The sequence below is a fragment of the Ranitomeya variabilis genome, chromosome 5 (assembly GCF_051348905.1).
Source record: "Ranitomeya variabilis isolate aRanVar5 chromosome 5, aRanVar5.hap1, whole genome shotgun sequence".
Lineage (NCBI taxonomy): Eukaryota > Metazoa > Chordata > Amphibia > Anura > Dendrobatidae > Ranitomeya > Ranitomeya variabilis.
The window spans coordinates 424,281,196-424,305,785 of NC_135236.1; the positions used below are offsets into that span (position 1 = coordinate 424,281,196).

Below are 24,590 nucleotides of genomic sequence, written 5' to 3' on the forward strand. Positions count from 1 at the left end.
TAGGGGCTTATTTCAGCCAGGTCCCTGAATACACACAAACACACAAACTCCTAGCCGGAGGTGCCAGCATTCTAGGGGCTTATTTCAGCCGGGTCCCTGAACACAATCTTACATGACCACACTGGCGCAAAGCACATAACTTAGAAAGATACTAGCGCATGGCCGTGCGGCCATGCAAGCCTTTTATAGCTGCAGCCAGAACAAGACCTTCCTAGAAGGACTAATGAGAAGCTGCCACAAAGCCTGAGCACCTTCAGGACCTTCCTGGAGGACCAATGGGCTTTGCTGCAGTATCCAAGCATGTGACCCTCGATCTCCAATGAGAGATCTTACCCTGGGCATGCTCAGAAGGAGAAAAGCAGGACTTAGTCCCAAAAGCGTCTGCTCGCCGCTGCCCAGCACTGACTTCAATGGCAGAAGCTGGAAAAGCAGCAGTAATCCTCTTCACAGAGTCAGATTGAGCGAGACGCTGGGACCGATGTCTCCGCTGAGCATCCTCCACTGTGGCAGGAGAAGAATGGGAGACCGCAGCGGAGATGGCCCGAGATTCCCCCTGTGCAGAGGTGGAAACTCGACCCCTAACATTCGGCCCCTGGAACTTTTTAACCTTTTCCCACATATCATGCTTCAAACATAAAGATACCAAATGTAAATTTTTGGTGAAGAATCAACAACAAGTGGAACACAATTGTGAAGTTGAATTAAATTTATTGGTTATTTTAAACTTTTGTGGAAATTCAAAAACTGAAAGTGGGGCGTGGAGCAGATATTACACATAGTTACATAGGTTGAAAAAAGACCTAGGTTATTAAGTTCAACCTTTCTCCACCAATTGTACATTGTTGTGAATTTGGATTCTGGGCTCCCCCGGTGGCTACTGGTGGAATTGAACTTGTGACATCATCTTCCCTGTTCACCTGTTCTGATTAGATCTGGGTGTCGCTATATAACCTGGCTTCTCTGTTAGATGCTTGCCGGTCAACAATGTTATCAGAAGCCTCTCTGTGCTTGTTCCTGCTCCCAGACATCTACTAGATAAGTTGGACATTCGTCCATGTTTTGTTTTTGTATTTTGGTTCCAGTTCACAGCTGCAGTTTCGTTACTGTGTCTGGAAAGCTCTTGTTGATCAGGAATTGCCACTCTGGTATTATGAGTTAATGCCAGAGTCCTAAAGTAATTTCTGGATGTGTTTTGTTAGGGTTTTCTACTGACCATGAAAGTATGCTTTCTGTCTTCTGCTATCTAGAAAGCGGACCTCAAATTTGCTAAAACTATTTTCCTGCTGCGTTTGTTGTTTCATCTCATATCACCGCCAATATATGTGGGGGGCTTCTGTCTCCTTTTGGGCATTTCTCTAGAGGTGAGTCAGGTCTTATATTTCCCTCTGCTAGCATTATTTAGTTCTCCGGCCGGCGCTGGGCATATAGGGATAAAAAGTAGGACATGCTACCTGGCTACTTCTAGATGATGCGGTAGGTTTAGTTCATGGTCAGTACAGTTACATCTTTCAAGAGCTTGTTCCTATAGAGGCTTATGCTAGTTCTCTGGCCATGGAGATCATGACAGTTTGACCGGCCCACTAAAGGGTTAAAATCCTTGGCTGAGAAAGGAGAGAAATAAGAAGTCTGCTGAGAGTTTTTTTTTTTTTTTTTTCCTCTGTGCTCTTAATTGGATCACTTGCCAGTCTGTCTATGCTGCAGCCTTTCTTTTTTTTCTCTCTCCTTATAATCTTTGAATGGCTTTGTGTTCACCTGTTAATAATGGATCTTCAGAGTGTAACTGCAGGTTTGAATAATCTCACCACGAAAGTACAAAGTTTGCAAGATTTTATTATTCATGCTCCGGTATCTGAGCCGAGAATTCCTTTGCCGGAATTCTTCTCAGGGAATAGATCTAGCTTTCAGAATTTTAGAAATAATTGTAAGCTATTTTTGTCCCTGAAATCTCGCTCTGCCGGAGACCCTGCACAGCAGGTTGGGATTGTGATTTCCTTGCTCCGCGGCGACCCTCAAGACTGGGCTTTTGCATTGGCACCAGGGGATCCTGCGTTGCGCAATGTGGATGCGTTTTTTTTGGCCTTGGGCTTGCTGTATGAGGAACCTCATTTGGAACTTCAGGCAGAAAAAACTTTGATGTCCCTATCGCAGGGGCAAGATGAAGCTGAAATTTACTGCCAAAGATTCCGTAAATGGTCTGTGCTTACTCAGTGGAATGAGTGTGCCTTGGCGGCTACTTTCAGAGAGGGTCTCTCTGATGCCATTAAGGATGTTATGGTGGGGTTCCCTGTGCCTGCGGGTCTGAATGAGTCCATGACAATGGCCATTCGGATCGATAGGCGTCTGCGGGAGCGCAAACCTGTGCACCATCTGGCGGTGTCCACTGAGAAGACGCCAGAAAGCATGCAGTGTGATAGAATTCTGTCCAGAAGCGAGCGGCAGAATTTTAGACGGAAAAATGGGTTGTGTTTCTATTGTGGGGATTCTACTCATGTTATATCAGCATGCTTTAAGCGTACTAAAAAGCTTGATAAATCAGTTTCCATTGGCACTTTACAGTCTAAATTTATTTTGTCTGTGACCCTGATTTGCTCTTTGTCATCTATTACTACTGACGCCTATATCGACTCTGGCGCCGCTTTGAGTCTTATGGATTGGTCCTTTGCCAATCGTTGTGGGTATGATTTAGAGCCTTTGGAAACTCTTATTCCTCTGAAGGGGATTGACTCCACCCCATTGGCTAATAATAAACCACAATACTGGACACAAGTGACTATGTGTATTAATCCGGATCACCAGGAGACTATTCGTTTTCTAGTGCTGTATAATCTACATGAGGATTTGGTGCTGGGATTGCCATGGCTGCAGTCTCACAACCCAGTCCTTGACTGGAGAGCTATGTCTGTGTTGAGCTGGGGATGTAAGGGGACTCATGGGGACGTACCTTTGGTGTCCATTTCATCATCTATTCCCTCTGAAATCCCTGAGTTCCTGTCTGATTATCGTGACGTCTTTGAAGAACCCAAGCTGGGTTCACTACCTCCGCACCGTGAGTGCGATTGTGCTATAGATTTAATTCCGGGTAGCAAATACCCAAAGGGTCGTTTATTTAATCTGTCTGTGCCTGAACATACTGCTATGCGAGAATATATAAAGGAGTCCTTGGAAAAGGGACATATTCGTCCATCGTCATCTCCCTTAGGAGCCGGTTTTTTCTTTGTGTCAAAAAAAGACGGCTCTTTGAGACCATGTATTGATTATCGGCTTTTGAATAAAATCACGGTTAAATATCAATACCCATTGCCGTTGCTGACTGATTTGTTTGCTCGCATAAAGGGGGCCAAGTGGTTCTCTAAGATTGATCTCCGTGGGGCGTATAATTTGGTGCGGATCAGGCAGGGGGATGAGTGGAAAACCGCATTTAATACGCCCGAGGGCCACTTTGAGTATTTGGTGATGCCTTTTGGTCTTTCTAATGCCCCTTCAGTCTTCCAGTCCTTTATGCATGATATTTTCCGCGATTTTTTGGATAAATTTATGATAGTGTATCTGGATGATATTCTGATTTTTTCGGATGACTGGGACTCTCATGTCCGGCAAGTTAAGAGGGTTTTTCAGGTTTTGCGGTCTAATTCTCTGTGTGTCAAGGGTTCTAAGTGCGTTTTTGGGGTTCAGAGAATTTCCTTTTTGGGATATATTTTTTCTCCCTCTTCCATTGAGATGGATCCTGTCAAGGTTCAAGCTATTTGTGATTGGACGCAGCCCTCTTCTCTTAAAAGTCTTCAGAAATTTTTGGGCTTTGCCAACTTTTATCGTCGATTTATTTCTGGTTTTTCGGATGTCGTTAAGCCATTGACCGATTTGACTAGACAGGGTGCTGATGTTGCTGATTGGTCCCCTGATGCTGTGGAGGCCTTTCAGGAGCTTAAGCGCCGTTTTTCTTCTGCCCCTGTGTTGCGTCAGCCTGATGTGACTCTTCCTTTTCAGGTTGAGGTCGACGCTTCTGAGATCGGAGCTGGGGCAGTGTTGTCGCAGAAAAGTTCTGACTGCGCCGTGATGAGGCCTTGTGCCTTCTTTTCCCGTAAATTTTCGCCCGCTGAGCGGAATTATGATGTTGGGAATCGGGAGCTTTTGGCCATGAAGTGGGCGTTTGAGGAGTGGCGCCATTGGCTCGAGGGGGCCAGACATCAGGTGGTGGTATTGACTGACCACAAAAATTTGATTTATCTTGAGACCGCCAGGCGCCTGAATCCTAGACAGGCGCGCTGGTCATTATTTTTTTCTCGGTTTAATTTTGTGGTATCGTACCTACCAGGTTCTAAGAATGTTAAGGCGGATGCCCTTTCTAGGAGTTTTGAGCCTGATTCACCTGGCAACTCTGACCCCACAGGTATTCTTAAGGAGGGAGTTATCTTGTCAGCTGTTTCTCCAGACCTGCGGCGGGCCTTGCAGGAGTTTCAGGCGGATAGACCGGATCGTTGTCCGCCTGATAGGCTGTTTGTTCCTGATGATTGGACCAGTAAAGTCATCTCTGAGGTGCATTCTTCTGCGTTGGCAGGTCATCCTGGAATTTTTGGTACCAGGGATTTGGTGGCAAGATCCTTCTGGTGGCCTTCCCTGTCACGAGATGTGCGAGGCTTTGTGCAGTCTTGTGACGTTTGTGCTCGGGCCAAGCCTTGTTGTTCTCGGGCTAGTGGATTATTGTTGCCCTTGCCTATTCCTAAGAGGCCTTGGACACACATCTCCATGGATTTTATTTCAGATCTGCCTGTTTCTCAGAAGATGTCTGTCATCTGGGTGGTGTGTGACCGTTTTTCTAAGATGGTTCATTTGGTTCCCCTGCCCAAATTGCCTTCTTCTTCCGAGTTGGTGCCCCTGTTTTTTCAAAATGTTGTTCGTTTGCATGGTATTCCTGAGAATATCGTTTCTGACAGAGGAACCCAATTTGTGTCTAGATTTTGGCGGGCATTTTGTGCTAGGATGGGCATAGATTTGTCTTTTTCGTCTGCTTTTCACCCTCAGACTAATGGCCAGACCGAGCGGACTAATCAGACCCTGGAGACATATCTGAGGTGTTTTGTGTCTGCTGACCAGGATGATTGGGTTGCTTTTTTGCCATTGGCGGAGTTCGCCCTCAATAATCGGGCCAGCTCTGCCACCTTGGTTTCCCCGTTTTTTTGTAATTCGGGGTTCCATCCTCGATTTTCCTCCGGTCAGATGGAATCCTCGGATTGTCCTGGAGTGGATGCGGTGGTGGAGAGATTGCATCATATCTGGGGGCAGGTGATGGACAATTTAAAGTTGTCCCAGGAGAAGACTCAGCTTTTTGCCAACCGTCACCGTCGTGTTGGTCCTCGGCTTTGTGTTGGAGATTTGGTGTGGTTGTCTTCTCGTTTTGTCCCTATGAGGGTCTCATCTCCTAAGTTTAAGCCTCGGTTCATCGGTCCGTATAAAATATTGGAGATTCTTAACCCTGTTTCCTTCCGTTTGGACCTCCCTGCATCCTTTTCTATTCATAACGTTTTTCATCGGTCGTTATTGCGCAGGTATGAGGCACCGGTTGTGCCTTCCGTTGAGCCTCCTGCTCCGGTGTTGGTTGAGGGTGAGTTGGAGTACGTTGTGGAAAAAATCCTAGACTCCCGTGTTTCCAGACGGAGACTCCAGTATCTGGTCAAGTGGAAGGGATACGGCCAGGAGGATAATTCTTGGGTCACTGCATCTGATGTTCATGCCTCTGATCTGGTTCGTGCCTTTCATAGGGCCCATCCTGATCGCCCTGGTGGTTCTGGTGAGGGTTCGGTGCCCCCTCCTTGAGGGGGGGGTACTGTTGTGAATTTGGATTCTGGGCTCCCCCGGTGGCTACTGGTGGAATTGAACTTGTGACATCATCTTCCCTGTTCACCTGTTCTGATTAGATCTGGGTGTCGCTATATAACCTGGCTTCTCTGTTAGATGCTTGCCGGTCAACAATGTTATCAGAAGCCTCTCTGTGCTTGTTCCTGCTCCCAGACATCTACTAGATAAGTTGGACATTCGTCCATGTTTTGTTTTTGTATTTTGGTTCCAGTTCACAGCTGCAGTTTCGTTACTGTGTCTGGAAAGCTCTTGTTGATCAGGAATTGCCACTCTGGTATTATGAGTTAATGCCAGAGTCCTAAAGTAATTTCTGGATGTGTTTTGTTAGGGTTTTCTACTGACCATGAAAGTATGCTTTCTGTCTTCTGCTATCTAGAAAGCGGACCTCAAATTTGCTAAAACTATTTTCCTGCTGCGTTTGTTGTTTCATCTCATATCACCGCCAATATATGTGGGGGGCTTCTGTCTCCTTTTGGGCATTTCTCTAGAGGTGAGTCAGGTCTTATATTTCCCTCTGCTAGCATTATTTAGTTCTCCGGCCGGCGCTGGGCATATAGGGATAAAAAGTAGGACATGCTACCTGGCTACTTCTAGATGATGCGGTAGGTTTAGTTCATGGTCAGTACAGTTACATCTTTCAAGAGCTTGTTCCTATAGAGGCTTATGCTAGTTCTCTGGCCATGGAGATCATGACAGTACATTTTGTCACTAATTTAACTATAACCCACAATGTTATATTTATCGAGGAAATCATCCTGCCTTTTCTAAAAAGCATTTTTAAGCCTTTTACTAGGCACTGCTCCTAATAGCCAGATTCCTACTCCACACTGATGAGGGGCTAACACCCCGAAACAGCTGTCTGTGGATGGATACCATGCTTGGCATAGGTGGTTTTCCTGCATTGGATGCTGCCCTTCCCGTGGTTGTTCCTTCCCGGGGAAAGGCCTGGCTATTCACTGCTTGCGTTGAGAAACACGTGATGGTGTCTCCGCAGCTATCCCACATGCATTTGCATATTTCCCATAAGGGATGGGGGCAGTGTTCTGGATCACTGCGTTGAGAAACATGTGATGGTGTCTCCGCGGTGTTGGATGTTTTGGTCTCCCCGAGGCCAATCATCTGTGCCTTTACAGCCTTTTACTAGGCACTGCTCCTAATAGCCAGATTCCTACTCCACACTGATGAGGGGCTAACACCCCGAAACAGCTGTCTGTGGATGGATACCATGCTTGGCATAGGTGGTTTTCCTGCATTGGATGCTGCCCTTCCCGTGGTTGTTCCTTCCCGGGGAAAGGCCTGGCTATTCACTGCTTGCATTGCGAAACACGTGATGGTGTCTCCGCAGCTATCCCACATGCATTTGCATATTTCCCATAAGGGATGGGGGCAGTGTTCTGGATCACTGCGTTGAGAAACATGTGATGGTGTCTCCGCGGTGTTGGATGTTTTGGTCTCCCCGAGGCCAATCATCTGTGCCTTTACAGCCTTTTACTAGGCACTGCTCCTAATAGCCAGATTCCTACTCCACACTGATGAGGGGCAAACACCCCGAAACAGCTGTCTGTGGATGGATACCATGCTTGGCATAGGTGGTTTTCCTGCATTGGATGCTGCCCTTCCCGTGGTTGTTCCTTCCCGGGGAAAGGCCTGGCTATTCACTGCTTGCGTTGAGAAACACGTGATGGTGTCTCCGCAGCTATCCCACATGCATTTGCATATTTCCCATAAGGGATGGGGGCAGTGTTCTGGATCACTGCGTTGAGAAACACGTGATGGTGTCTCCGCGGTGTTGGATGTTTTGGTCTCCCCGAGGCCAATCATCTGTGCCTTTACATTTTCTAAAAAGCTGTCATAGTATCTGCCTCACATTGGTATCTCTCCATTTCATGTCAAATAAGCTCTGGAGGCAGATTCTCGCGGAGATCAGTGGCCGACCCAGAGTCCTGAACAGCTCATTTAAATATAAGTAAAGCATAGATTTCTCTGGAAGAAATCGGATCACATATATCAAGGTATCACTTTATTCTGCTTTCTAAGACCTTTGTGCCTATAGAGATGGCTTAGGAGGGTTAATCCTACTGACAAATTTCCCTTTAATCATGAAAAGAGGTCGTATGCTTTCAAGCATACGTTTGACATATGCCAGATGAAGCTCCTAACATGCTACAAACATATAGACCTCTTTTCACCCAACAGAGGTCAAAAGTCATTACAATTGGAGTGGCCCCCAGACGCAGGACGACGGGGCACTCGAATCCGGGTCTCTCTCGGTTCTGGGGATGTCACGGTGGCCCGACCCGGTCCGTGGTCCTGCTAAGGGGCGCCCAATAAAAGGTGTAGGTGGTGGTGTAGGTCGCAGTAAATAACGAGGACACAGGGTTGCAGTTTCTTTACCTCTTTACTGAAGGCTTCGGCATCCGCAATCCAGAGCACTGCTAACAGGGCTGGCTGAGACCGGCCGGTCCGAAGGCACATCCAGAGTTCCCTTTACAGGTGGAAATCAGTGACCTTCCTACCAGCGCCTGTGTGTTGTAGTACCTCCCTGCTGAGCACCACGGGATAGTCCTCACACCTGTCGTGTATGTTTCTGTTCTTTCTCTCTGTCCCCCAGATGATATGGATAGGACGCACCCGTATGACGGGGTAGGCCTGGAGTTATTTTATAGGGACCCTAGAGATGCCCCTCTCCCTTAATTGCCTCCGTTGTCTTCGTTAGGTGTAAAGGTGAGACAGCCAACCTAAAGTTAACTGCCCGGCCGTAGTTCAAAGTAATGCGTAGAGTCTCTTACTTCCTCGGCGTTCCGGCCGCCGGCTACGCGCCTAAGAAGGATGTTGCTGATCTTGAGGCACGACTCCTTCTGGTTCTATCTCCTTTGTGCTGTGATCCCGTTTCTCACTTCTCCACAATATGCTTCGTGTCCTTTCTTAGGAGTCTGCCGCTATAAGGCACAGGCACGGCTCCGTAACGATCTGTCCTTTTCTAGGACTCTGTCAGGATCCCACCCCTGACAGGTCCTCTCTCGAGCTCTCCCCAGCTACTTTCTCCCTGACTTCCTATCCAACCCCCAGTTTTACCCATGTGTGAGGAGTGGCCTAGTAGATAGGACCTTTTGCTCCCCCTGGCGGCTGGAGTGTGAAGTGTAATGTGTGTCTGTGATACCTGTAAGGTGAACTCTTTTAGTGCAATCAGATGTACCATCACTCCCCTTAGTGGCGGAGCGACAGTACTGCAACGACCAGGACTCTGGGGCGCTGCACAATTATTTTGCAGTATTCTATAGTGTAGTTGGCTACACTATTCTTTAAGAAGGATATACAGTAGCAAAATGATGAAGATTATTGGGAAGATGTGGATGGCGTAGGTTAGAAAGACCATCAATCTTCTGACCACCTATGTATGTCAATCACTTCACTAATTACACTGATAAAAGTAAATATTTTTCCCTCACAGATGAGTGGTATAACAGGACATCTGATGAAATTATTACTACTCACTTATATAGCACCAGTTGTCCCCACTGGGGGTCACAATCTACATTCCCGATCCGTATGTCTTTGGTATGTGGGAGAAAACCGGAGAACCTGGAGGAAACCCACTCAAACATGGGGAGAACATACAAATGCCCTGTAGATGTTGTCCTTAGTGGGATTTGAACCAATGACTAATTATTATGCAGTAATCTTCTGGTCTTTTAGACAAGGGTTTGCTATGTTCTGATCAGCAGTAGGATTTTCTCGTGGCCAAAGGTGGTGATAAACCAAGAGATATCTTGTTGTACTTGGATTCCTGTTGTGAGATGTCAAGACCATCTGACTGTTATGTCCCAATTGGTGAGGTGAATCCTGGAAATCTTTGGCCTGATTCAGTGAGCTCAATCAGTTGAATCAGCAAAGGCTGCATAAGCAAGGAGGCAGCTGACAGAACAGAGGCGGCATGACAGAAGGATGAATGGAAGCTGTAGACTCTAGTTGACTTAATGGCACAGCAGAGTTGTGTCACATATCGTAGAAGTAATAGAGTAGAATTCTGTCGCAGAGGCCAGTGAAACATCAGAGTTGGTTATGTGAGGTGAATCAGTAAATAAAGCTAAGTCCAATGTTTCTAGCATAGCTAGGTTTGTCAGTAGGCTCTATAGAGTCCAGCAGTTGTAGCAGAGTCCAGTGGTTGTAGCAAAGCTGGTTTTGACAGGAGGCACTTCTGTGGCAGATGGTGGAGCTCAGTGAGGTGGCAGTGATAATGATGCCAACTACCTGAATAATCAAGCGGCAATTCACCACCTTAGCTGGCCTATGTGGCCTTCTAAAGTGACTTCAGAGGTATGCCACAGATTACCATTGCGACTTAAAGTGCACAGGAGTGGAGGAAGGCAGATGCAGCTGGAGGAGGACAAGGAGCCTGATGCTGGATCTGGCTAACACTCACATGCAAGGAGAACATGAACTTGGTATTTCCTCATGCACTACTAGACAAACAAAAGAATTGGGTCATGTACAGTCATTTTATTGTTAAACTTTTTTGAAAACCGGAATTGACTTATGTGCAACACTAACTGTGGCATTGCAGTACCAAGATGAGCACAAAAGAAGTGCAGCAAAGGGACCTAGTTTAAAACTATAAAGAGGAGGGGGAAGAGGACAGAATGAGATAGATCAGAGTTGTGTAGGAGGAAGACAAAGCAAGCTACAGAGACAAATCAAGAAGAGTGACATAGAGCAGGGGAAAATGTAATATGGAAAGATTAATGTGAGAAGAGAGACAAAGAATTAATCAGGCACCTTGTAGGAAAGAATGGGTGGAAGAGCTCAAAAAGACAGTTAACTATACAATGAAGCAGATAAGGACCGAAATTACTAGACTTATTGTGGTAAGCAACCATGTAATGACTCGAATATAAAAGTTATGGGAGGATTAGCCTATATAGGTAATGCCATAGATATTGTTTAGAACAAAGTACGGCTGTACTAGAGACTGGCTGAGCTGTGAATTGCAGAAAGCTAGAACTGCACTTTAATCTAATCTATTAACAACTTATCGTTTGATCCACTTTGATGCAATTTTATGAACGATTCTGAAGTTGTAGGACTCGTATATCTGTCACCCATAGCAATTTATATGTTCTTGCATTGCGAAACAGAATAAGTTGGCAGAAGTTCTCTTATTTCAGAACATAATACCTCTGAAGGTGTTCTCAGCTCTCCTATTCTTCTCAGTGACACTTTCTGCATTTTGCCAGGGATTCATGGTTCCTTTTCATTCTTGTAATCACTTCTGATGGGCTGATATCTCCTTTTCATCCACTGATTTAATATAATTCTGTTCTTTATTACAGCAGGCAAACCTATAGATGTTTTTGCCGCATAGGCACTGTAACCTCTCCTGCTTTAGAAGTGGCCTAAAGTGTTTCTTTACATGTACATGGACAATTAATCTGTGAATAAAATGGCAATCACTGTGCTGCAGTTAGTCCACTTTATTTTCATTGCACAGTTCATTGATTGTGCCTGTAAAGGGATGGCGCAATTTATTGTAAGACTTAAAGGAAGTCAGTGCACATCTGTGCCATGTTTGTACGGCATACCAGATGCTCACCAGTCCCTGCCTTTTTTCCAGAGTTAGGATGCATACCACAAGTGACAGGAATGCTACTTACACTAAAGAGTGTGAAACATCGCATGAGTCTAGGCTCATAACATGTTAGTATTGCAATTTAAAATGACATCAATTGCTATTAGTTTTCCATGTGATGCAAAGCAAGGCTCGCTAATAGTTCTCTTGTCTAATACCTCGCTCAACGTCCTTGATATGACGTCTTCATATGGAAAAGAAAATATAAAAGTAATTGAACTGCGCATGCAACCTCCCATTCTGGAGACCAGTACTACTAATACAAGTTGCATAAATATTTTTGTATGGGTGTACATGATTCTGATTAAACACTGCATATATTTGATATACTATTTGTATTTGGTGTAATTGGATCTATTTTTTTTCTTTAAACACGTACTTTAAGCCTCAGCAATTCATTTTGTGTTAGTGCCTCTGTCTAGCTGATCCCTCCTTCTCACTATGACTTCTCTGTACAACTTTACAGGCAACAGCTGTAGACATTAGAACACATACTAGAAGCCACAGCAGTTGTGTTGGGACCTCCCAACATACTGCTAAGCCATCATTATTGTTACACTGAATATCAATTTTAGCATTGAGTTGGGAGTAACTGAATAATACATAAAGGCAATGGGAGGAAGAGTGGAGTCTGATAAGATATTTTCCTGTTAGAAGATACATGGAGGTTTCTTATCTTGGCTTTTATTATACACTTATGGACAGTTTGTTTAAGCAACAGTACTCTTTAAATGGGTTGGCAAGAATTAGAATAAAGGGTCTTCTTTTTGTTTAGAAACAGTACTACGCTTGTTTTTGGTTTGTGTCCAGTATTGCATCTCATGTCCACTGAAGTGAACAGGCTGGAGCTGCAATGCTAAGCAGTTTGTGGGTAAAAATTGGCTATTTTCAATTGAGGACTAAAACGTGATTCAAATTTGAAAACTTTTTGGTATATCGTCAATATTCTTGGTTATGAAAACTGTTATAACCTTTGGCCCCAATAGCTTCAGAAGAATACTAAATCCAGTGCTACTGTGGTTCTAGTACAGGAGCAACTAGTCGCATGTAGTGTTGAGCATTCCGATACTGCAAGTATCGGGTATCGGCCGATACTTGCTGTATCGGAATTCCGATACCGAGATCCGATATTTTTGTGATATCGGGTATCGGTATCGAAACAACATTAATGTAAAAATGTGTAAAAGAGAGAATTAAAATAAAAAATATTGCTATACTCACCTCTCCGACGCAGCCTGCACCTTACCGAGGGAAGCGGCAGCGTTCTTTGTTTAAAATTCGCGCTTTTCTTTCCTTTACGTGAGTCCCGGCTTGTGATTGGTTGCGTGCCGCCCATGTGACCGGGACGCAACCAATCACAGCAAGCCGTGACGTAATTTCAGGTCCTTCAGGATTTTAAAATTACGTTCCGGCGTTGTGATTGGTTGTGTCGCAGTCACATGGGAGACGCAACCAATCACAGCAAGCCGTGACGTAATTTCAGGTCCTTAAGGATTTTAAAATTACGTCCCGGCTTTGTGATTGGTTGCGTCGCAGTCACATGGGAGACGCAACCAATCACAAGCCGTGACGTCACGGGAGGCTGGACACGCGCGCATTTTAAAATGGGCACGTGTCCAGCCTCCCGTGACGTCCCGGCTTGTGATTGGTTGCGCCGCGGTCAACCAATCACAAGCCGGGAGGCTGGACACGCGCCCATTTTAAAATTTTAAAATGCGCGCGTGTCCAGCCTCCCGGCTTGTGATTGGTTGACCGCGGCGCAACCAATCACAAGCCGGGACGTCACGGGAGGCTGGACACGCGCCCATTTTAAAAAGCGCGCGTGTCCAGCCTCCCGTGACGTCACGGCTTGTGATTGGTTAATGGCGGCCATGTTGCCGGGACGCGGACCAATCACAGCAAGCCGTGACGTAATTTCGTCACGGCTTGCTGTGATTGGTCCGCGTCCCGGCAACATGGCGCCGTGACCAATCATAAGCCGGGACGTCACTGGAGGCTGGACACGCGCGCTTTTTAAAATGGGCGCGTGTCCAGCCTCCCGTGACGTCCCGGCTTGTGATTGGTTAATGGCGGCCATGTTGCCGGGACGCGGACCAATCACAGCAAGCCGTGACGTAATTTCGTCACGGCTTGCTGTGATTGGTCCGCGTCCCGGCAACATGGCCGCCCTGACCAATCACAAGCCGGGACTTCACGTAACCAAGTAAAAGCGCGAATTTTAAACAAACAACGCTGCCGGTTCCCTCGCTGAGGTCCAGGCTGCGTCGGAGAGGTGAGTATAGCGATATTTTTTATTTTAATTCTTTCTTTTACACATTTATATGGATCCCAGGGCCTGAAGGAGAGTTTCCTCTCCTTCAGACCCTGGGAACCATCAGGAATACCGTCCGATACTTGAGTCCCATTGACTTGTATTGGTATCGGGTATCGGTATCGGATTGGATCCGATACTTTGCCGGTATCGGCCGATACTTTCCGATACCGATACTTTCAAGTATCGGACGGTATCGCTCAACACTAGTCGCATGCATTGCTCAGGTGTGATTTTGGTCCATTCTTCCACACAAACACTCTTCAAATTCTGAAGGTTCCATGGGCTCCTTCTATTAACTCTGCGCTTTAGTTCCTTCCATAAAGTTTCTATTGGATTGAGTTATATACTTCATCAGCATAGTTTAGAGATTGAATGATTGATTGATTTATTGATTGTTGTTTGTATCAGTGCAAATGGGTCATTGAGCCATTGAATATGCAATCTTTTTTTTTTTCCGTCAATATAGCCATATGAAGGCTTTTTTTTTTCTGCAGAAATTTTGAATGACACCATTTCTTTCCCCATATAATGTACAGTACTGGGAAAGGGAAAAATACCCAATTTAAAAAGTCTGAAAATTTACTTTTTTTTTGTTTAGAATATTCACTTTATAGTAACTTTGTTCTATGGGTAAGTAAAATTATGGGAATACTAAATTTATATAGTTTTGCTTACTTAAACTAAATGTAAAAACAACTTGCAAAAAATTGGTTTTAGTCACCATATTCTGAGAGCCATAATGTTTTTTAATTTTAAGTAACTTTTCAGCATTTCCCATTGAGTTGTAGTTTTTTTTTATGCAATTTTGTGGTGCATATGATTTTCTGATCTATTTTTGTGCCATTTTATTGGGGGAAGCGAAGTGATAAAAAAAAAGCAATTCTATATCAGTTTTTCTGTTTATTTTGTTATTGTTCATTGAATGGAATATATATGTTGATATTTAATTAATTTGGGCAATTACGCTCACAGCAATGCCAAATATCTTGTTTATTGATATTTTTCCATTTTGTTATTTACATTTGAGGAAAGGAGTGATTTAAAATTCTATATTTTTTTTATATTTGTAGTTAGGAGACAAAGTTCAGTTCTCCTGTTCTGTGTTAGTCACTTGTCTCAGACTGGTAATGTCCCCTTATATTAAAAATCAGCTCTGGAGACAGATTCTCTTGCAGATCAGTGTCCGACCCATATATCTTACATATAAGGATAGTGTGGATCTCTCTGAAATAAGACATTGGATTGCAGATTGTAATCTGTCTAGTTTCTAAGCACCGTGTTGAAGCTGACCAGGATTAGGTGGTAACAGTGAGGTCCATCACAAAGAAACAAATGAAACGTGTTACAGGGGTTGTCCAGGTTTGGCATGAAAGTCTTCATACTCCCAGCCACATTCCGACTAGATGTGCACGGCCGCTTTCAATACAAGTGAATTAGTCAGAATGTGGCTGAAAATATGTGTATCACACATACATACAAGCCCGATCTTGCTACCGACACCGAAGTATCATGACAGTGCGCTGTGCGCACTGAGAGGATTAACATATCTGCAGTCACACAGAGTGACTGCATACTTTTGTGCCAAACCTGGACAACCCCTTTAATATCTAAAGGACGTCTGAAAATTTTAATATTTGTAAATACAAGAAATTTTTGCAATTTACTGTTTGATATCTGACAATTTACATTTATGAGATGATGATAAATCTGTCTGCTTCACTACCTAAAGTCCTGCTGACTGTCAGACAAAGCTTTTTTTATGCTACTTACGTGTCGTTTTGATTTTAGCTCTAATTACAATACACTGTGCGACATTTTGATAAATTTAGTGCCAAGCCCACTGGTATAGAAAAAAGCACATTTCAAAAAAGTGACTTAAAAAATGTCATCATACTTGACCATCCAATGTTAGATCCTGAAAATTGCTGGCTATAGTGGCCATAGTGCATGTGACTCCCCAGAATCAAGTACAAAATTTTAAATAAAAACATCTACCATCAGTAAATAAAAAGCAATGTCTCCTTAGCTGGTTTTAATAAATAAAAAATAATATAGTTGGTATGTCCTCTTTATAAGGGAACCTGACAGCTGCCCTAACCACAGGCATTACGAGTCGTGGACTGCCACCATTATTGTAGCCAGGTTCTAAATGCTGCGTTATTTAAGAGAAAACATGGTTTTAATATCTGTTTAGGGATGATGCAGCTAGGATCCAAGTCCAAAAGGCCGGTCCAATATCGATGGATTCAGCCAACCGTCTAATATATATGGGGGGCCCCAGGACAGATGATATCGGGGAGATTAGGATCCAGCATGCATGATTTTGGACTACCAGTAGTGATGAGCGAGTGTACTCGTTGCTCGGGTGATCTCTGAGTATTTGTTATTGCTCGGAGATATAGTTTTCATCGCCTCAGTTGCATGATTTACGGCTTCCAGATACGCTGAATACATGTGGGGGTTGCCTGTTTGTTAGGGAATTCCCACATGTATTCAGCCTGTCCAGCAGTCGTAAATCATGCTGCTGAGGCGATGAAAACTATATCTCCGAGCACTAACAAATACTCGGAGGTCACACCAGCGTGCTCGGGAAAACCCGAGCAACGAGTATACTTGCTCATCACTAACTACCAGCCTTTATTCTGAAAGAGATGATCTCCCGCAATATATGTTTGGCAGCGACTCTTTTATGGAAAACACTGGGGTGCTTGGCAGAGTGAGCACTCCTGTGCATGGGAGACACGGGCAGGAAGGCTACTGGCCCAACCATTGTTCGCCCGACATATCCAGTGTATGGGGGTTAGTAATAAATGTGGTGCACCTTAATCTCTTTGTTGCGGCACCAGAAAATGACATGTATGAGCTTGGAATGATTTGCCCTCTAATTTACACCATTTTCTGACATGAATTATAGTAAGTCTCCCAGACCATCCCCTGCCTCATTAAGCACTGTCCTTTCTTCTTGACACTTCTGAACAGTTGTGAGAAAAGGGGAAATCGACAAGAAGTCACAAATTATTGCATACATTTTTATATTTATGTTCTAACAATGATGGTGGGCAAATAAAGATAAGAATTGTTTTTGTTATTATTACAATGGACTTCACCTTATGCTATGTGTTTTTTACTTTTATTTTTGTTAATATGTACTTTAAGTCTAAAAACTTTATTCATTTTTATTGCAATATTTTTGTCTCATTCTGATCCTATTAAATTATAGTATCACTTTAAGGCCATGTTCACACGCTCAGTATTTGATCAGTATTTTACATCAGTATTTGTTTTCCAATAATTTTTATTAACATTTTGTCATTAACAAAACATAACATAACTTTAGGAAAGAGGTGAAGGCGAAGGAAGTGGGCAGGGGAATTGGAAGAAAAGGGGAGGGACAGAGAGGAGAACTCAAAAGTTTTGAGTTATTAAATGTAAATATATGTAGATATACATTCATTTGCATTGAATGAGATACATTAGAATTATGTAAATTTGTTGAAACAGAATTACATTTTTATACAGTTTATATAACAATTGGAATCTATATCACTTTTAAGAAACTAAAGAGATCTGAGGCACAAATTCAAAGATAGTAGGTCAAAAATGGGTTTCAGACCAGCATGTCCATTTTTTAGAGTATTTATCAAAGCAATTATTGATTATTGCAAACCTATGTTCATAAGTTTTATGGAGGGAAATTATTTCTAATAAAAATGAACATTTAGGTGGATCTTGTTTCTTCCAATGAAATGCAATTGCGTTTTTTACTACTAGGAAAATATGAATTAGAATAGATTAACTCGGTATATGTAAGCCAAAACCAGGAGAGGCCAAAAATACAGAAGTGGTGATGTGTTTCTATTATACTTTTCCTCTGATTATTCCTCTCCTTATTTTGGCTTACAAATAATGAGGTAAAATACTGACCAAATTCTGACCGTGTGACCATGGCCTAAGGAAAGTATACAGAAATATCATTTTTGTTTCAGTGAAAAATTGACTTCTATTTTACATTTATCCCAACAGTGTTCGTATATTCCTCCATGTGAGCGAGAGAACCAGAAAAATTCAGACAATGTTCTACAATGGGAGAAGTATTGGAACCAAGAAATTGGATTCCAGCCATTTATCTGCTATTTTAACCAGCATAGACGGTATGTATATTATGTCATAGCTCATTTTAATATAAGGCCGAAAAACTTTCAGAAATGATTATACACCTATTTTGACAATAGTTTTCAAAGTACACCAGCCTCATCAGGTCTAAGATCTGTTGGTGACAGATCCACTGTAAAATTTTGGAAAATATGTAATAAACTCACAGACGCTTGGTACGTATCTCTCTTCATTCATCTTAAGTCCACGCTGAAAACTTGGTATAATGGGATATCATTCCACTCGGAAAGTTCTTTTGCCTGCCTTTTTTCAGTAATTATAGTATTGGCCTACAGACTACAAGATGGATGCCTGTAAAAGACAAGGAAAATCCAGCACTACGTACTTTCTTATGTTTTTTTTGTCTCTGCTATCCTCTCACAAGGATATCCTCACTCCTTCTGAGCTGCACCATTACCATACGGAAACCACAGTTGCAATATTAAAGTTGTAATTAAAATGATATTTAAATTCTTACTAAAATTGTATCTATAAGAAAAAAAATGGCACCTAAAAAGCACTTACTACTTATGGTCTTCAATGTTGCAGCTTTCCACATCAAAGTAAAGAACCGCAGTTAAAAGAATTGTTATCCTGAAGACTAATGGGAAGCTATAACCGGAGAATGACTTATTGTTTAAATCAGGTTTTTTTCTTGCATGTATGTAAAAAAAATTGTTTTTTTTAAATATTATTATCTTCATTAAAAAAGAAAATTAAGAAATCTTTACATTTTCAAGTTGGCTACTGGGGCTTTTTATGCAAAAGAAAAGAGGATAGGGACGCACATGAGCAGGACCAGTGGAGCAATAGACTGTGGGTGAAGCTGTGTAGCCACTAACCTTAGGAGGTTATGCACCCCTGCATAACCTCGGTGTGCATGTGAAGGATGATGGTGTGTCCAAGGGGTAGATGGCTGACAGCTGCAAGTGGTGGCAAGGTGATGCGCTGTGGTAGCCAGTCAGGACTTCAGTATTCCCTGCTGGAAGGAGATTCTCTGTGCAATGCCTGGAAGCACCGTGGTGCATGTTGGGAGTCACGTGACCGTAGGTCCTTGAAGATACGTGATGGAAGGTCCTGATCTGCCTGTGAGGCGCCTGTGAGAGCAGCTCCTGCCGCACACTCTCAGGGAGGGAAAATAGCAGTAATAGGAAACACAATCACCATCTCATGAGGAACGCTGAGTTGAAAATGGTGGAAGCAATACAAAAATATATATATATATTTTTTTTAAAAGTGCAGACCTTTATTGAAAGATAATCAACAACACGTTTCAACAGCGTTCTGAAACCTGGGCCAGACCGTGATTTTGTTTCCTATGACTGGGGCTTTTTAGGCTTATACCTCCCATCCTTTCAGAAAGAGTTCTAGAAAATCTTCTTATAACCAAAGGCAGAATTACAATAACAGATAACACATCTATACACAGCTGATAACACAGGATCCACCAATTACAGTAGCTGTTTTCTCATCTGACCCTGCTCCCCTTCTCTTTACAATGACTTTTGCTCCTTAGAAATTTTAATATAAAAGATAGTCAGGATCTGACTATTGTGACTATGTACATGTGTTGATTCCTGTAACAAAAGGGAAGCGGAGTCTAAAAAAAAGCCCATAAAAATTGCAAGATTTCTTTTTTTAACACATTTTTAATACAGATTGTGATATGATTAAAAAATACATTTAACACAGAAACCTGATATAAATAATATGTCATATTCTGATAGATTAATTACCCACTGCTTGCCATCTCTAACTTCCATCATTCAACTGGTCATGGTCATACATCTCTGCAATGGTGGCAGCAGGCGAATCATAGCAGTACATATTGGCTATTACAATGAATAATCATTAATCATCATCTTGTGTGTGGGAGGACTGAGTCCACCACACGCCCCCAGAGTTGGAGCTTCTTATATAACTTCTCTTGGCTCTGACTCCTCGATGGAGGTCCCAAGTTAGAGATTTCTTCCTAATGGCCATATACTGTATGTATAGGCATGATTGGACCACATTAAATGATCATTTATTTTTGCTCAAATTCTGATGTATTAAACTTGCAGTGTTCCCCAACTCCGGTCTTCAAGAGCCACCAACGGGTCATGTTTTCAGGATTTCCTTAGTATTGCCCAGGTATAATTACATCACCTGTGAAATACTAAGGAAATCCTGAAATCACGACCTGTTGGTGGCTCTTGAGGACTTGAGTTGGGGAACACTGTATTAAAGGATCATATGAGAAGTTGTGTACCGAAGCTGGGTATGGACTATGTAGAACTTTGTATCAAGGTTGACAATATTTTAGCCAAGTGGTATGGACCCTTTAACAAATATATGACCGTGTGCTTCTTTCCATAAAAGACAGTTGCTGCCGATTGCTTGCCATGTTTTACAATCCTGCCAGTGTTTGAGTAGGAAGCAGTCTATCGGAGCCAGTTTACCGTGACTCTGACTTTAGATGAGGTTGTAAATTTGGTGTGTAACTATTCTTTTTTTTTTACGTTTAGTCTAAACATATGGCTGCACAAAGTATAGTAAAGGTCTGCAGGCAGCGTGATTTAGGTGCTGTTCTGTTTCAGCTATCTTGGGGTAATTGAATGAAGGACAGTAGACAAACTGCATTGCCTGCATTCGCATGCAGTCTGCAGTGATTGATTAGTATGAGTTGAGGCTGTGGCAACCAAATCACTGTTCTGTCTTCACTGCAGAGCCAGAAATTACACCGCTGATGGTGTTCCCAAAGCACACAATGTTTTGTAGAAAGATAAAGCTAACTGATTCCTTTATAGCTGGATTGGAATCTGCTGAGCCAAAGTTGCAGCTTGGTAGATGTGTCAAGTTCGAGGTTTCATATCTGAATCTGATCTTCACTCTTCGCTTCCGTCTTTTGAGTTCCATATCTACATAGTCATCTACAAGGACATACTATAAGTGTTACTGTCTTCATAGCACAGCTATTTACCACATATTCACATAGATGACTGATAGATATGGCTCATTGCCATCTTCGGCAGATGCCTTATTCACATTGAACACTGATAGACATGGGTCATAACAATCTTCGGCAGATCTCTTATTCACATAGATGACTAATAAATATGGGTCATAGCCATCTTTGTCAGATCCCTTATTCACATAGATGACTGATAAACATGGGTCATAACAATCTTCGGCAGATCCCTTATTCACATTGATGGCTGATTGATATCTACTATATAATTGTCTAAGGGTCACTTCCGTCTTTCTGTCCTTCTGTCTGTCACGCATATTCATTGGTCGCGGCCTCTGTCTGTCATGGGATCCAAGTCGCTGATTGGTCGTGGCAAAATGCCCACGACCAATCAGCGACACGCACAGTCCGGAAGAAAATGGCCGCTCCTTACTCCCCGCACTCACAGCCCGGCGCCGGCATACTCCCCTCCGGTCGCCGCTCACTCAGGGTTAATGCCAGTGGTAACGGACTGCGGGTAACACACTCTGTAACCGCTGCTATTAACCCTGTGTGTCCCCAATTTTTTACTATTGACGCTGCCTATGCGGCATTAATAGTAAAAAAATGTAATGTTAAAAATAATAATTAAAAAAAAGCCTGCTATACTCACCCTCCGTATTCCGCCGAGCTGCTCGCACCGGCCGCCATCTTCCGTTCCCGCTAAGACCGCTAAGTCTTCTGGGTAATTTCACAATGCTGCATCCTGGGAAAGGAAGATGGCGGCCCACGCCAGCGGCTCGGCGGAGCTTCGGTGGATCCCAAGCGTCGGTAACCGCTTCCTGGATCCAGGCGCCAACGGAAGGTGAGTATATAACTATTTTTTATTTTAATTCTTTTTTTTTTTTTTAACAGGGATATCATGCCCACATTGCTCTTTACGTGGGCTGGGCAATATACAACGTGGGCTGTGCAATATACTATGTGGGCTGTGCAATATACTAGGTGGGCTGCGCAATATACTAAGTGAGCTGTGCAATATACTGCCGGCTGCGCAATATACTACGTGGGCTGCGCAATATACTAAGTGAGCTGCGCAATATACTACGGGCTGCACAATATACAACATGCGCTGCGCAGTATACTACGTGGGCTGCGCAATATACTAAGTGAGCTGCGCAATATACTTCGGGCTGCGCAATATACTACGTGGGCTTCGCAATATCCTACGTGGGCTGCGCAATATCCTACGTGGGCTGCGCAATATCCTACGTGGGCTGCACAATATACTACGTGGGCTGCGCAATATACTACGTGGGCTGCGCAATATCCCACGTGGGCTGCGCAATATCCTACGTAGGCTGCGCAATATACTATGTGGGCTGCGCAATATACTACGTGGGCTGCGCAATATACTACGCGGACTGCGCAATATACTACGCGGACTGCTTAATATACTACGTGGCCTGCGCAATGTACAACGTGGCCTGCGCAATATACTACGTGGCCTGCGCAATGTACAATGTGGGCTGCGCAATGTACAACGTGGGCTGCGCAATGTACAACGTGGGCTGCGTAATGTACTGCGTGGGCTGCGCAATGTACTGCGTGGGCTGCGCAGTATACAACGTGGGCTGTGCAATATACTATGTGGGCTGCACAATATACTAAGTGAGCTGTGCAATATACTACGGGCTGCGCAATATACTACGTGAGCTGCGCAATATACTAAGTGAGCTGCACAATATACTACGGGCTGTGCAATATACAACGTGGGCTGCGCAATATACTACGTGGGCTGCGCAATATACTAAGTGAGCTGCGCAATATACTTCGGGCTGCGCAATATACTACGTGGGCTTCGCAATATACTACGTGGGCTGCGCAATATCCTACATGGGCTGTGCAATATACTACGTGGGCTGTGCAATATACAACGTGGGCTGCGCAATATCCTACGTGGGCTGCGCAATATACTACGTGGGCTGCACAATATACTACGCGGGCTGCGCAATATCGTACGTGGGCTGCGCAATATACTACGTGGGCTGCGCAATATCCTACGTGGGCTGCGCAATATACAACGTGGGCTGCGCAATATACTACGCGGACTGCGCAATATACTACGTGGCCTGCGCAATGTACAACGTGGACTGCGCAATATACTACGTGGCCTGCGCAATGTACAACGTGGGCTGCGCAATGTACAACGTGGGCTGCGCAATGTACAACGTGGGCTGCGCAATGTACTGCGTGGGCTGCGCAATGTACTGCGTGGGCTGCGCAATGTACTGCGTGGGCTGCGCAATGTACTGCTCGGGCTGCGCAATGTACTGCGTGGGCTGCGCAATGTACTGCGTGGGCTGCGCAATGTACTGCGTGGGCTGCGCAATGTACTGCGTGGGCTGCGCAATGTACTGCGTGGGCTGCGCAATGTACTGCGTTGGCTGCGCAATGTACTGCGTTGGCTGCGCAATGTACTGCGTTGGCTGCGCAATGTACTGCATGGGCTGCGCAATGTACTGCATGGGCTGCGCAATGTACTACATGGGCTGCGCAATGCACAGCGTGGGCTGCGCAATGTACAACGTGGGCTGCGCAATATACTACGCGGACTGCGCAATATACTACGTGGCCTGCGCAATGTACAACGTGGACTGCGCAATATACTACGTGGCCTGCGCAATGTACAACGTGGGCTGCGCAATGTACAACGTGGGCTGCGCAATGTACAACGTGGGCTGCGCAATGTACTGCGTGGGCTGCGCAGTGTACTGCGTGGGCTGCGCAATGTACTGCGTGGGCTGCGCAATGTACTGCTTGGGCTGCGCAATGTACTGCGTGGGCTGCGCAATATACTGCGTGGGCTGCGCAATGTACTGCGTGGGCTGCGCAATATACTGCATGGGCTGCGCAATGTACTGCATGGGCTGCGCAATGTACTGCATGGGCTGCGCAATATACTACATGGGCTGTGCTATACACTGCGCATACATATTCTAGAATACCCGATGCGTTAGAATCGGGCCACCATCTAGTGGGTCATAACCATCTTCAGCAGATCCCTTATTCACGTAGATGACTAATAGATATGGGACACAGCCATCTTCGACAGATCTCTTTTGCTTTCATAGCGGCATCTATCAGACAACTTTTTTGTGGATATGCTATAAATGTCTATGTTGGGAATATGGGAATACTCTTTTATGTTGGAATCATACAAACAGTTTTTGCATTTCAATATCCATGATCCTTAGTTCTCAAATGAAATACGTTTCTGCTAAAGGTGTCTGGTAGCTGAAGGTCGCAGCCATGGAATAGCTGCAGCACTGGCCTCACACTGCTTGTGGATATCTATGCCTTGAGATTAGCAGAAGACACACTAACAAGTGCACAAAAGCAGTGATAGTCCAGGAGATGAACATTGGATTTTTATTTTATAAGCCTACCCTGGACCTATGTAGAATACCTCATACTGGCATGTCCTAATGGGTAACTAAAATATTAAGTATATTATGAAGGCAGTCCATTAGATCAACATATGTGGCCATACTTACACCAGAGACTGCCTGGTGCTTTATATACTACTCCTCCTCTTCCTGATGTGTCATCTGGAGAAGGACACCTCGTACTTAAGGCTGCTTTCACACTAGCGTCGGTACGGGGCCGTCGCGCTGCGTCGGCCCGACGTACCGACGCATACTGTGAAAAAAATG

The 24,590-nt window shown here is 44.1% G+C and overlaps 1 protein-coding gene across 2 annotated transcripts in view; it reads left to right on the forward strand.

Moving 5' to 3' along the window:
• The window catches only part of KCNMB4 (potassium calcium-activated channel subfamily M regulatory beta subunit 4), a 177,250-nt gene that overhangs the window by 61,843 nt on the left and 90,817 nt on the right, over positions 1 to 24,590 (forward strand). For both annotated transcript variants that reach the window (XM_077261083.1, XM_077261084.1), the window contains one exon: positions 17,817 to 17,944. In XM_077261083.1, coding sequence (XP_077117198.1) covers positions 17,817 to 17,944 — 128 coding nt within the window. The remainder of the gene's footprint in view (positions 1 to 17,816; positions 17,945 to 24,590) is intronic.